This window comes from Panicum hallii, chromosome 4, assembly GCF_002211085.1.
Source record: "Panicum hallii strain FIL2 chromosome 4, PHallii_v3.1, whole genome shotgun sequence".
Taxonomy (NCBI): Eukaryota; Viridiplantae; Streptophyta; class Magnoliopsida; order Poales; family Poaceae; genus Panicum; species Panicum hallii.
In genome coordinates, this window is record NC_038045.1 from 3158391 (window position 1) to 3171591 (window position 13201).

The 13201-nt window shown below is 49.2% G+C and overlaps 1 protein-coding gene across 2 annotated transcripts; it reads left to right on the top strand.

Moving 5' to 3' along the window:
* The first annotated feature begins 1875 nt into the window (after positions 1 to 1875).
* Positions 1876 to 4015, top strand: LOC112889596 (protein G1-like1). Of its 2 annotated transcripts, none has more exons than XM_025956315.1 (2): positions 1876 to 2171; positions 2671 to 4015. In XM_025956315.1, exon 2 carries the CDS (start codon positions 2715 to 2717, stop codon positions 3546 to 3548), a length of 834 nt encoding a protein of 277 aa, XP_025812100.1. In that variant the 5' UTR covers positions 1876 to 2171; positions 2671 to 2714; the 3' UTR covers positions 3549 to 4015. The 2 variants fall into 2 exon arrangements, with proteins under 2 accessions (XP_025812100.1, XP_025812101.1); XM_025956316.1 differs by lacking the exon at positions 1876 to 2171 and adding an exon at positions 2181 to 2567.
* Positions 4016 to 13201: the final 9186 nt, after the last annotated feature.

Sequence of the window (13201 nt, forward strand, 5' to 3'; positions counted from 1 at the left end):
ACCTGACCAACCGACGCGTCCCTCAGTACGCAAGAACTCCCCCGGTGCACTGCGATGTATCGCTCGATACATCGTCGAGACCACGGGTCTCAGCGCTGCACCGGCCTGCACCTGCGTAGCAGGCGGCCCGGCCGCTCGCCGACTCGCGTGCTGGCGCGCCGCCGGCGACGCGACGTCTCCGCCCGCCTCCGCCGCGGGGATCGATGCCAAGCCTGGCATGGCAGGCTGCACAGTACTAGATGTGCCGCCCAGAAATATCACGGTCGTCGGCTCACCGCCTCGCCGGGATCAATGAATGGCTGGCGGGGAGAGAGAGAGAGAGAGAGAGAGAGGTGGGAGGGTAGGGGGCAGCTAGTCGGAGGAGTAGCTGGGTGAAAAGACTGGTGAGGTGACGACCTTTCCCCGGCCGCAGAGTCAGTGCTGCGCAGCAGCCGGTAACGTGGAAAGAATCATCGCTCTGGCCGTGGCCCCATGGCTCGGCCGGCCCTACGACGGGCGGCCATCCATGTCCATGGATCGATCGGACGTGGACGATGGTCGTCGCTCTATGGATGATGCATCGCTCTGCCTGCCAATCCGCCATCACGCCCACGAGGTGGATGTCTACGTTCACAGGACCCACCCCTGTTCCCTACCCCATCCACGTCCACTAGCGGGGCCGCTCGTCCCGCCCGTGTGCGCGCGCTGCTGCACGCTAGCTACAAGGATGTGCAGTGCAGTAGTGTCCTCCTCCGTGATTCGCAATCGTCCCTGAGGTATTACGCCCCATGTAAGACACCTTAAGCTCGAAATGGGAAGGGGACAAATAACAGTAGATTTGGACATTCTTGTAGGAGTGCACGTATGGCGGTAGGATGTGCCGTGCCCTCCGTGCGTCGCAATCTCTACTGTAATGCAGGCTAGGTTGGGCAAATGACAGTACGTACATTCCTAAACGTCAAGTATTTCAATACGAGGAGAGTATCATTCTAAAAAGATGTTAGCCAAGTAGCATAGTTCTTTTTTCTCTTTAAAGTAGAAGGCTTTTCTCCGAAAGAAACTGCAAATAATTCACGTGAAGTAGAAATTCTTTGAAAAAAAATATATATTGGAAATTTCATGACAATGGAAAGAGCTTTCAAAATAAGGTGCATGGCTTGAAGTACGTTAAACCTCAAGCTTAATTCAAATAAAAACAAATGGGTAATAAGTACTATTGACTGCTCCGACTCAAAAAAAAATTTCCACCATTGTAAATTCTTAAAGCTGAAGATATTTTAAACAGGCCTGGAATTGCTATTGGATTCATATGATGTTTAACGTTCTAAGTCATGCCCAATCTTAGGCAGCCGCAGTTTTTGCTACACATAGTGTTTGGTTGCTATCGCATATTTAATCCGCCTAATTAACATCTTAGCCTGCTCGCCCACGCGTCATTGACACAACTCTTTTTCTCAAAAGTTGGTTGGTCAGTTTTTAGTACAAAAGTGAAAAAAAAATACTGGCCTTAAGGGCAAGAATGTGAGGCAGCTGAGAACAGGTGCGCACCGAGCGTACATACCCCCGGTCACAACACATTCACATTCCTATTGCCAAATTCATACCTAGACATTCATCTATGCTTGGGCAGTTTGGGTGCTACATCGAAGTCACAGACTGTACGTAGTGCAGATCTAGCTTAGCGAGTCATGTACACTACACACTACACTATTGGCGTCGCTGCAAGCATGGTATGGCGTCGGTAAAAACTAGTAAAAGCAGCAGCGTGCGCAAATACAGCAGAGACGGCAGCGGATGATAAACCGGGCGCATACGATACTGTTGCACCTGCCGTGGCCATAAATGATTGGGGTCACCGCCCGGTCGGCCGCGTCCGTCTCCCCCCTCTCCCCCTCCTCCCCTTTCCCCCTCCCCCGCTGCTAGGCGCTAGCTGCTGCAGCTTCGTCCTCTCCTCCACAGTCCAGCAGCCTCCCGCTTAGCTCCCAGTCCCAGCTATATACGCGCCCCCCACCCTACCGCCACCACAGCCACTGCTCGACCCGTCCTCCTCGCTAGCTCCTCGACCACCGCCGCCGCTCGCTTCCTGCAGGCTCTCGCCAGAAAGGGAAACCGCATCTGCTTCGGCGCGCTGCCCCTGATCGACGACCAGAGGCGGGGGGCTGACGGGAGGAGGTCCTCCAGCCGGCGCGTAGGTGAGGACGATGGCCGTTCGATCGACGCAGGGATTCCTGCTCCGCGCGGCGGGTTAATTTGGCGTGTCTCGGCTCTCTCCTGCTGACTCCTCTCTTCCAGCCAGTGCGCGCCAGGTTCTAGGCTGCCGCTGCAGCTGCTGACCTCAGATCAGGCAATTTTGGGGATGCGATGCCCTCTGAGGCGCCGTACCTGCTCTGGACCAGCTGATTTCCCCCCATTGCAAACCCTAGCCCTTTTACTTCTCTCTTTTTTCTCGAATTAAGTAGCGGCACGATCCAGGACCACGAAATCTCCAGCTTCTAGTTTACTAATTTGTTCTTCCTCCCCGCTTTCCGCCGCCTCGAAAAGCTTCTAACTTCTTCTCCAGAGGCTCAGGATACCAACTTTTCTAGCGTGTAATCGAGCTCGCCGCTGGCGGTGGAAAGCTCCGTTAGATTCTTGTCTCCTGCTTCCCGGCGTTGAGCTTGCACTAATCGTGGGCGCGCCTTATGTATGCAGATCTGAGGCGTGAGCAGCTAGCGCGGAAGAAGCTGATCGAGGTCATGCAGGGCGGAGGCGCGGCCGACAGCCCCGGCGCGGCGGCGGGCGGGGACGCGCCGCGGCCGAGCCGGTACGAGTCGCAGAAGCGCCGGGACTGGCACACGTTCGGGCAGTACCTGCGGAACCACCGGCCGCCGCTGGAGCTGGCGCGCTGCAGCGGCGCGCACGTCCTCGAGTTCCTGCGCTACCTCGACCAGTTCGGCAAGACCAAGGTCCACGCGCCGGGATGCCCCTTCTTCGGCCACCCGTCGCCGCCCGCGCCGTGCCCGTGCCCGCTCCGCCAGGCCTGGGGCAGCCTCGACGCGCTCGTCGGCCGCCTCCGCGCCGCCTTCGAGGAGCACGGGGGCCGCCCCGAGGCCAACCCCTTCGGCGCGCGCGCCGTGCGCCTCTACCTCCGCGAGGTCCGCGACAGCCAGGCCAAGGCGCGCGGCATCGCCTACGAGAAGAAGCGCCGGAAGCGCCCCTCCTCCTCGTCCCAGCAGTCGCAGCAGCAGCAGGCCGCCGCGACTCCCCCTCCCAAGGCTGCACCAGCCTCCTCGCCGGCCCTGTCGGACGCGGCGACCGACAGGGCCGCCGACGCGCGGGCGCACATCCCGGAGGCCGCCGTGCACCAGCACCACCACTTCTTCATCCCGCACCCGCACCCGCAGTTCCTGCACGGCTTCAGCCTGCTGCCGGGCAGCCACCCCGAAGCGGTCGCTGCTGGCAATGGCAGCAGCAGCGGCAGCAGCGCAGGCGTCGGCGCCGGCAGCGGGGACGAGATAGCGCTGGCGATGGCGGCGGCGGCGGAGGCGCACGCGGCGGGGTGCATGCTGCCGCTCTCGGTGTTCAACTAGCCGTGTAGCCGAATCGAGGTAGGGCTTGAACCATGGATGGATCAATCATCCGGAGGTTTAATCTAGTGTTAAGGTCGATCTCGTCGTAATGGATCGATCAACACGCGTACGTGCTGCAGCTGTTCTTAAGGATTTTCTACCCTATCTCTTTTGGTTGGTTACATGCATTTCCTGCTGTGCCAGCTGCTGGGAAAATAGTAGTAGTGGTACTTGGTACTGTAGGGTTTGCAGGATCCTGCTTGGTTTGTGTATGCAATGCAATGATGATGGGAGATAATATAATGGAAGGCTTAATTACCAGGCTAGTGATGATGATGAGAACACTTCTTGAAGCTCTCTCTCTCTCTCTCTCTCTCTCTGGACAAATTTTACTAGTAGCCTAGTAGGTCTCTTGCTGTTGTTGTTTGTGCTTCATTGGCTCATTGGTTCTCTCTTCTTTTGAGAGGGCATGCATCCTTTTTGTCCCATTATTGGCACACTGTTGATCGATCTGGTGGTTAATTTTTTTCATGTATATCATTTGCTCTAATTGACTGGTAAACATTGCCACTCTTGCATGCTCTGAGCAAACTCTGAGAAGTCGAATGCTAATCGTTCGCAATCTGTGTTCTTTTTTCTTGGTTATCTTTGATTTTTCATACTAATTTTGACAAGTTGTCAGCTTGTATACACTGTACATCATGTATGCATGGTTACGGTGGTGTACAAAAATTGAAGGATTAGCTAGCCACATAAACATCAACGGCATTCCAGCAGCCTTGGTGATCAAAGAGAACAGCGCAGAATTTGATGAGGCTTAGTTGACTCACACTTTCAAACAAAAATACGTACGTAATGCCGGACAAGTGCATATTTGACATGAATTCGAGAAATTTTGAGCAAATGTAATTGTTCCCCAATGCAAGTAGTAGCAAGCCTTTTGTTTGAGGTTAAACGACTAAAGGTGAGATGATTGTTTTCCCCAGAATCGTCCATAAGCAGGGTTTTTTTTGAGGAAATAAGCACGTTTTTTATTAAGAGGATATGATTAGCTGTTCAAATTATTAATTAAAGTAATCAGCTGAGCGATGGCTGGACCATCTCTCATTGTTCATGCACTGTACTCCTGGTGATTCAGCAAATAACAGGAACAACTCCGAAATAGGAAAAGACTGGAATGCTTAGTACTATGAAAAGAACTGTAGTGGGTTTTCACATTCCTGTGTTTCATTTCGTGATCGTTAAACACGCGACATGTGACGAAACTTTGTTCGGATCATCATCTCTCAGGTGCACCGTACCATTTGTTTCTTTTGCTGGCTGGTTGCTAGCTCCAAATGCCATCACTATTATTCATACATTTTTTCATCTATTTTCAGACCTAGGATTTCCATTGTCATCAACGAAAATTCCCCTCCGGCATACACGACATGGGATGGAGAAATTAAAAGGGAATGTGAATAGACTTCAAACTTTTAAGCCACAAAAATGCATTGTGATGATACAGTGTGTAGCCGTAGATCACTATTGCATGGCACTTTGTGCTAGTAGGCTACTAGCTAGCCATGTTCACGTCCATTTCAGTAGCCATTGACCTCCACTTCATCGTAGCACAGGACGTGGATCGATTACCATTTACCAGCTGCGGAAGCGACTTGACCTCGCCGGCGGCGGCGGCAGCACGGCCGGCCAACCAAACACTGACCCCAACCGCACACAAGCTCCCACACCCTCACACACGCAGGAATCAAGATCCGGCGGGTGCGTGGCGCCGACGCGACCGATTGACATGTGCGGCGGCCAGCAGCAGCCATTTTGGCCTCGCAAAAGAGGAAGCGTTTGGTCAATGATCGTGTTGAAACAAAGGGCCGGCCAAAGGGGTCGGGTTGGCGTGTGTTCTCTCACTTTTTAAAAAAGTTTTTTCCTGAACCTCGAGGTGATGGAACGGCCATGAGAATCCGTGCGGCTTTCTTGTGCTCGATGATTAGAGGCAGCCAAGCCATGGATGATGGATTGGATTCCCAAATCATTCGATTCCTGAAGGCCGGAGGAAAGGGCGCACTCATTGCCCGGGTCCTCAGACCCACCCGATCGATACATGCATGGCCGAGAAGTTTTCTTCTTCTGCGCACGGCTAATGGCTGCCTAATCTTGTGTCTTGTCTTTTACTTCTTCATGAGGAGTACTGCCAGTCCGACAGTGTTGGAGACTGGATGCGCACACTGAGTGCCGTGCATGGTTCAGTTCAATGCCAGGTTTCAAAGAGAAATGTCAAGTTTATTGCACATGCATCTTCATGTATGGTACGTGTGCTTTGCATTTAAAGAGGCACATGAGAATTTTATTTTGCTTAATACTAGCTCATACCGTGAGTAGAATATTTCTCAGGTCCTTGTCTTAGGCTTTGTTTGGCAGAGCTCCCGCACCAACTATCAAGTTGATTTCTCGGTATAATGATACTTTGCAGAGAAACGATTGTATGCTGATTTTTCTAAAGTGATTATATATTTGAAATGAACTAAGAGGCGGGGACTGAAAAAACACATTGTCGTTGAAGTTTTTAGAGAACCATTTCTGGTTACACGATTATTTTTCTCAGAGAATCACTCTCTACAGGAAATCAGAAACAGGATAGATGAGCGGCGCTACCAAACAGTGACTATGGATTCTTGTCCAGCAAGAGGATCATATCGCATCCAAAAAAATACATATATATAGCTGATCCCCTCTCCTTTTCAAACAGTTCCATGGCCAGGCCGCATCAGCATACAGCAAATCGTGCACACGTTCCCTTGGTCATTGCTCAAATGCATGCGCATAATTAAATATCAATAGATGCATATATACACACACAAAAAGATAGAATTAAATATGCACATACATACCCAATCGGGAAGCCTCTCTTACACTGCTCATCAGGCCGGACGCCTGGTGGTGGTAGCTAGCTCGTGTTGGTTTCTCCCAAGCACAAGGGTCAAGGCCGGGGAGCACCCTAGCAGCTACTGTTGACCAGCTACGCAGCATGCTGCATGCCACCGTGCACCGTGCACACAAAGTAGCTGTGGTCCAAGATTGCGAAGTGGTGCGTCGCGTAGGTAGCTACAAGGAAAGGTTCCTAGCGTAGAGGACGACAACGTATGGTGGCGGCGCATCGTCCATGCACAATTCCACACACACGCCGTGTGTGAATTACAAGGACAATGCAACGTGCAACGGCGAGCAGCTAGCTTTTCCTGCACCTGCAACGCCGCACCTTCCAGAATCCAGAGGATGATGGTAGGTCGATCGTGTTAAACTTTGATCCTTGTCGTCTCTCGTGACACGTCTGTACGGGTATGTAGAGCCCTGCTTAGCATGGAGCTTTATTATTATTGGTGTAGTACATGACATGTCCTGCAAGGAACAGAGACCTGGTTTGGATTATCCATCTGCCTGCAGCTGGTTAACTTAACCGGCGAGAAAAAACTGTCCGGAATGGCCGCGCGGCGGGTCCGGCCAATCAATTTGACACATGGTAGGACACGCATGCTCGCTCTCTCGCGTTCGTCCAAAACCACATGTTCTTCGGTCCGTAGCTAGCTTGTCTGCCCGTACCGAAATATCTAATTTTTCCCCTGCCAAATTCATGTGAATTTGTAGCTAGATACCTGATGGGTACCAAACTGAACAGTGCATGGTTCGTTCAGGCCACGACCTATTGGTACGTCTGTTACATGTCATTTCGACCGATCACAGGATTCACTCGAAAAGGCAAGGTTTCGGGCGCCCTAATAAAGGATCCAAAGCTGGATGGATGCATGTGTTCATCAGATCCATCCATCCATCCATCGATCACTACTGAAGACGCAGACCGGACCGGACGGGACGAGGTGCTGCCGCTGCCTGACGCGCTGTCGCGCCCAGGACGACGACGACGCAATGCGAGACGCGACGTGAGGAGACGCATGGGCGCCTGCCTGCCTGCCTGCCTGCCTGATGAATCCATGGCAGATCCGAGACCGGCGCGGCGTTCAATTCACCTGGCGCGAGGCGGTTGGGGGCGACAATAACTTTGGCGCGAGGTAGGCGACGAGCGAGCGGCAGCGGTGACGACGAGCTCTCTCTGCTCATCCACCACCACCACCCGGTCGCCATTGGGCCGCCGGACGGAGCCGAATAAATTCGGAACAGTACTGCCCGTCCGGCCGGCGGGAACAGTACTATCGCTCGAGCGAGGACGACGCGAATTAAACCTGGCGTCATCAAGCAAGAGAGGTGGATTACGGTAAAAAGACTGGTGATTAAAATCGACGGCAGAATCGGCAGATGGAGGAAGCTACAAGAAGCTAGGGTAGTACTACTAGTATGCAAACAAAGGTTTTGCAGCAAACTCAGGGCAACGGCAGAAATGTTAAGCACAGCTTTTACGGATGTGCACAGTAAAAGTGTGCTCCCAGTGGTTCATCCGCGAGGTTCAGTGTATTGGCTACGGGGCTAGGGTAGGCATAGCTCGTATGGTGGCGGGCCCATCGCCAGTTTGATTATTATTTAGTAGTACTACAGTAATATTTTATGACACAAATTATGCAGGCAAAGATGAATGGGGTGGTAGAAGGTAATAACTCATGATAATGTGATATACTCCCTTTGTTCCATAAAAAGTGCAATTCTAAATTTGAGAAAAAAATCTCACAAAAAGTACAATCCTAAAATTGGATCTCAACTATCTGCTTAATTAAGTATTCAGATTTGATTTGCATGTCAAAACTGACTGTACGTGGCCAACAAACGAGGGTACGAGAGTCTTTTCATGCCACCACTAATATATCTTTAAAAAACCTAGAATTGGACTCTTCATGGGACGGAGGGACGAGTACGTGGTATTTCCTGAGAGGATGAAGATGGATTAATTATTAGTACTTCTATCAAATACTGGTGCACAATTTCTTCCTATATGTGTACTTTAGCTTTTTTATATAGCACTACACTTTACTCTTTACTCAAACAAGTTGCACACTAGATTTTTGGTCATGCAATCTGCAAAAGCGAACTTGATGAGGTTTCATTCTAAACAAAGAAAAAACATAGGAATTTTGAAGGATTCTAATCCTATTGTCACTTTTTGGAACAAAGGATTCCACCGTATGAAAGTCACCAGGATTCCTATAAGATGTATGAACCCATAGAAAATTTTGAGGATGAACCTCATGAAAACTTCCATGGTGTCCCTCTCTCTTTCTCGCTTAAAATTCCTATGTTTTTCCTGTGCTTCATTCAAAGGCTACTTTAGAAGTTTTATTGCCTTTGAAATCCATGCAACTTCCAATGCTGTATTTTTCCTATTCCTAGATTTTGAGAATCTTATGCTCCGAATATGTCCCGTGGATCGAATTGTGAAAATGCAGCGCGATGACTAATTGTGCAATATAAAAGGTAGAATAATACATGCTCACCACGAGCTCACGACGACATATCGTCTCAAGGTGCAATGCGATGCCTCACCTCCTCTGCTGCTGGCAACACCGGAAGTGGGCGTGTGTCCGGCGATCCCCTCTGCCACAAAGAAACAGATGTGGAGGTCCCTGCACGCGCACAATAATGCATGCACTGCTGAAATCCTCTACTAGCTAGCAGCCTCAACACAGTGCAGCGCCTAACCTCCAGCTTCAAGAGCGCTTAATTCTTTCGTTATTTGTCTGCACCTCCCTGCAATCATCAGGTCCATAGTTGCATATCAATGCATTGCCACACTGCATGATCACGCGGTGCACTGTTTCTTCAGGACTTGCCCACAAGTTAATCCGACTAATTATAGTACGGCCAAGGAGAAAGAAAACTAGGCCAGATTCGTTCTGCGAAAGAACAGCATGGTCTTGGTGTTTTATTTTCCAATTAACTTTATGGTTGCATTGTTCGCTGGAGGAATAGGGCGGGCAAGATTCAAGTGTGTAGTGATTAGTGCCCGAAAAAGACTTAACACGTCGCTAACAGACGGCTCGAGACGTTTCTATCAGGAGTAGCTGTTTTCACGGGGAAGAATGGCGATGTGGACGTGTGAAGAAAATTCACGCGACCTACACGTCTCGACATCCATCCACCCCCGGCCCAACTCTCTTCTCGCCTCGTCCAGGTCCAGGACGCAGCGTCGTCCCAGTCGAAATCTGGTTCCGAAAGCTACCATCCCAGTTCCCACAAGCACTCAATCCGCCACACACGGCGCTAATCCGATGCGCACACGGTGCACGGCGCATAAGATCCAGAACGGCGTGATTTGATGGCAAAAACGAGCACGAAAGAAAGAAAAGACGTGTTCGTGCGAGAATGTCCATTCAGGTACGCGCCTGCCTGTGTCAGCCTGCGGTGGCGTCGTCAGATCGGGAGGTCGATGACGAGACCGCATCGATCAGGATCAGCGCGCTGCTCCCCCGACCCGTCCAGCTCCAGCCACAGGTTGCTGCTGCCCCTGCACGACATGGGTGGATCTGATCTGATCGGCCCTGCATGCTGAGCTCAGAAGATCTCGGTCGCGTCAAAGCCTTTTCTCCCCCTCCTCTCTCGGTGGCGGTGCCGGCGGGTGGACGGTGGCGCAGGTCGTCAGATTGATGGGCTGTTTGTGTATCTAACCTGTAGCGAAAAAAGTACGGCGCGCCGCGGCGGTGACGGAACGAGCCAGCGACCACCGCCGGGGCGACGGCACGGGCGCGCTCGCGCTCCGGCCCGGTCCGGTCAGATAAAGAACTAGGTCCGGCGTCGGCATGCGCGCTCGGCGGACGCCGGGGTCTTGTCAAGCTTTCATGACGATGTGACCGGGCGTGGCAGCGGGGCTGGACGAGTCGCCGGGCGCCGCGTGGCCGCGGGGCCCGGGGGTGTCGCACGCCGCCCCGACATGCGTCCAGAGGGAGCTCGCCGGACGGCACCAAGTGACCGTCCTGCCCCGGAATCCTGCTCGAATTCACGGCTACTGCCCCCGGAACCGCCGGTGCGTGAACGTCTTCCGATGGCGATGCGTCTTGGGACGGAGACGAAATCCGACCAGGCAGGCGAGAGCGGGGTGGGGTAGTAATCGTGCACACGAGGGGTGTCTGCTGGCCGCGGCCGGGGACGGGGCGTGACATGGCGCCCGCGACGTGCCACGTCCCCGTCATGGGCTCCACCTGGCGTTTTCCAGCGTCACGCGCCCGCGTTTCCCGGATCTTGAATGCCACATTAGCTTGTTGCAATGGACCCCATGGTTTTGACCCACCGGAGCGGAGAGTGATCGTCGCCCACTTTAGTTATTAGCGACGTAACGAAGAAGGCCGGTTTGCTGCTTGCTTCAGAGGCAAACACCGATCGAGAAGATGCTAAAGGTAGTGTCAGCTTATGTTTGGCCGTGACGTCTGTCAGTACGTGCAGCTTGGACCAATCTTCAAAGTAGAAATAGTACAGCAGGGCACAATCTTCAGAGCGACTGCAAAGAAAGTATATGATTTTTTAGAGGGAGGAGATGGATGTGGTGGTGCTATAAGCTAGAACTATTGAGCTTGTGAAGAGCTAGTTTCTCTCTCTCCTTCACGAGAAAAATACTATCTCCTTCGTATGAGAAAAACACTATCTCCTTCACATGAGAAAACACATTGAGATGGATACACTAGAGCTCAACTAACTACGGAATATTTTAAGCAAAAAACTAACGCACTAAATTCGTGGCCATTTATAATTATATCGTGCTAGCATAATTTGCCCTCCCTCTCACAATTTCCTTTTTCGGAGGAGAGCAAATGTGCGTTTCTCATTTGACAGGAGGAAAATAGTGTTCAATTCAGTGAATTACTGGAAGAGCGTATCTTTATATCATCAATACTTAGCATGTTTCTCCAATCATCTAGCTATAGCACGTTTTCACAAAACTACTATAGCCCACATGTAAAATACAGTTGTTTTCTTAACTAGTGGAGATGCACGTGCCGCAGGCATGTTATTAAAAGAATCCACTAAATAATAGTTTTATTTTTATATTATAAAAAATAAGTAAATGATAATTTTGTATTTATAGTAAAGATGTAGATGCAGTAGGGATATATTTGAAAAAAACCCTAATAAACATGAATTTTATGTTAAATAAACAATAATTTGATAGTTAAGCTCCCATAGTTGTTGATCCACTTTGATAGACACCGGTCTCTTCGTTAAAAATCTAGTGGAGACGCACATGCCGCACGAAGGTGTTTTAGCAAATCTTTATATTTATAAAAATCTAGTCAACAAAGTCAAGCAAAATAAAAAATCATTCAATAATACCATACGCATATATGAGAATCACAAATAAAAATGGAATAGAGGAGAATAAATATTTTTCCTCTCACAATAGTTATTGTGGTTTAATATGATATCATGTAAATAGACACTGTTAGGAAATTCTTAACAAAAGACCAGGAAAATCAACTACTGTAGAATTTCTTGAAACAAGAAAATAGCGATGGAAAGGGATATTAAGGAATTTTACAAAGATTGTAGCTCAAACTTTTAGAATCTAGACCTTGGAGTCAACCACTCAACCTCTATCGTGAGCAACATGAAGCAGGTACGGTAGTCCATTTTTTTTCAAATATCTTTACATTTTGCTTTATTCAACCCATTCTGCAACATTCAAAAGAGGGAAAAGAGTATCCTAATGCTATTTATTTTAATAAATAACATTACAAGTTCATTCTTATAGACTCTAGATTGCTGTAATATATCTAAATAGGATGTTGATGGAGAAACCGTACCCATATATCCGTCCAAGTACAAGCGTAATTCTTATTCATTGCAAATCGAATTCTACTCTATGGAACGCACCAACCCTACCCTACTGAATACCACTGCAAATCAAAACACAAGAATTGGCTAGACCAGGTAATTCACCTAATCTCTCCACTTCCACTTTGTACCTGAAACTTCACTGTTCTTTTGTGTATGATCTAGTTCAATGATGGTACAGAGTAGTTGGCAGAGAACTAAAGAAAAAGAGTCCATCATTTTGCACTGGTAACTCAGTGCCATATACCATAATCTATGAATAGTCCAAAGTTACTACCCGCTTGTAGGAAAAAAATATCATCCAATGTCAGCATAGTCCAAAAATACAATTAGAAATTTTAGTATATTTCTCAAATCTCCTACTTCTACCGCGTTCCTATAACATATTTATTTTCATATTAGAATTTTTATGTTGAAAGTGACGCAAATGCAACAAAAAAGAGTGATACACCTGATACGGCAAGGAAAATCTAGTATATAAATCAACTACAGATTTATTATCCTACTTTTACTTTTAATCAACATCAGCATTTTGTAAACCAAATAAATTAAAGCTAGGCAACAAAAAATGCCTCATTCATCCATGATCCATGGTAGCATGGAACCAGAAGCACCCATAACCCTCCAAGGCGCGTACTGTTTTTCAATATCATATTTAGAACTAAAAGAAATTGATATCTATACAAACCAAATAGTAAAATATTTACCACTCATCACTTGTATGATGGACTGTGTATGCCAATCATCCAAAGAACTTGAGCATAGCTTTGCATATACCAGTTTTCTCTAGATATTTCAGATTGTAACATACCTATGAGATGAGATGTAGAAACGCTTGGCACTAGCACGGATGCACTTCTATGAAAATGGATGTGAGCACCGTCGTACTTGTGCTTCACACCTTAGATGATTAC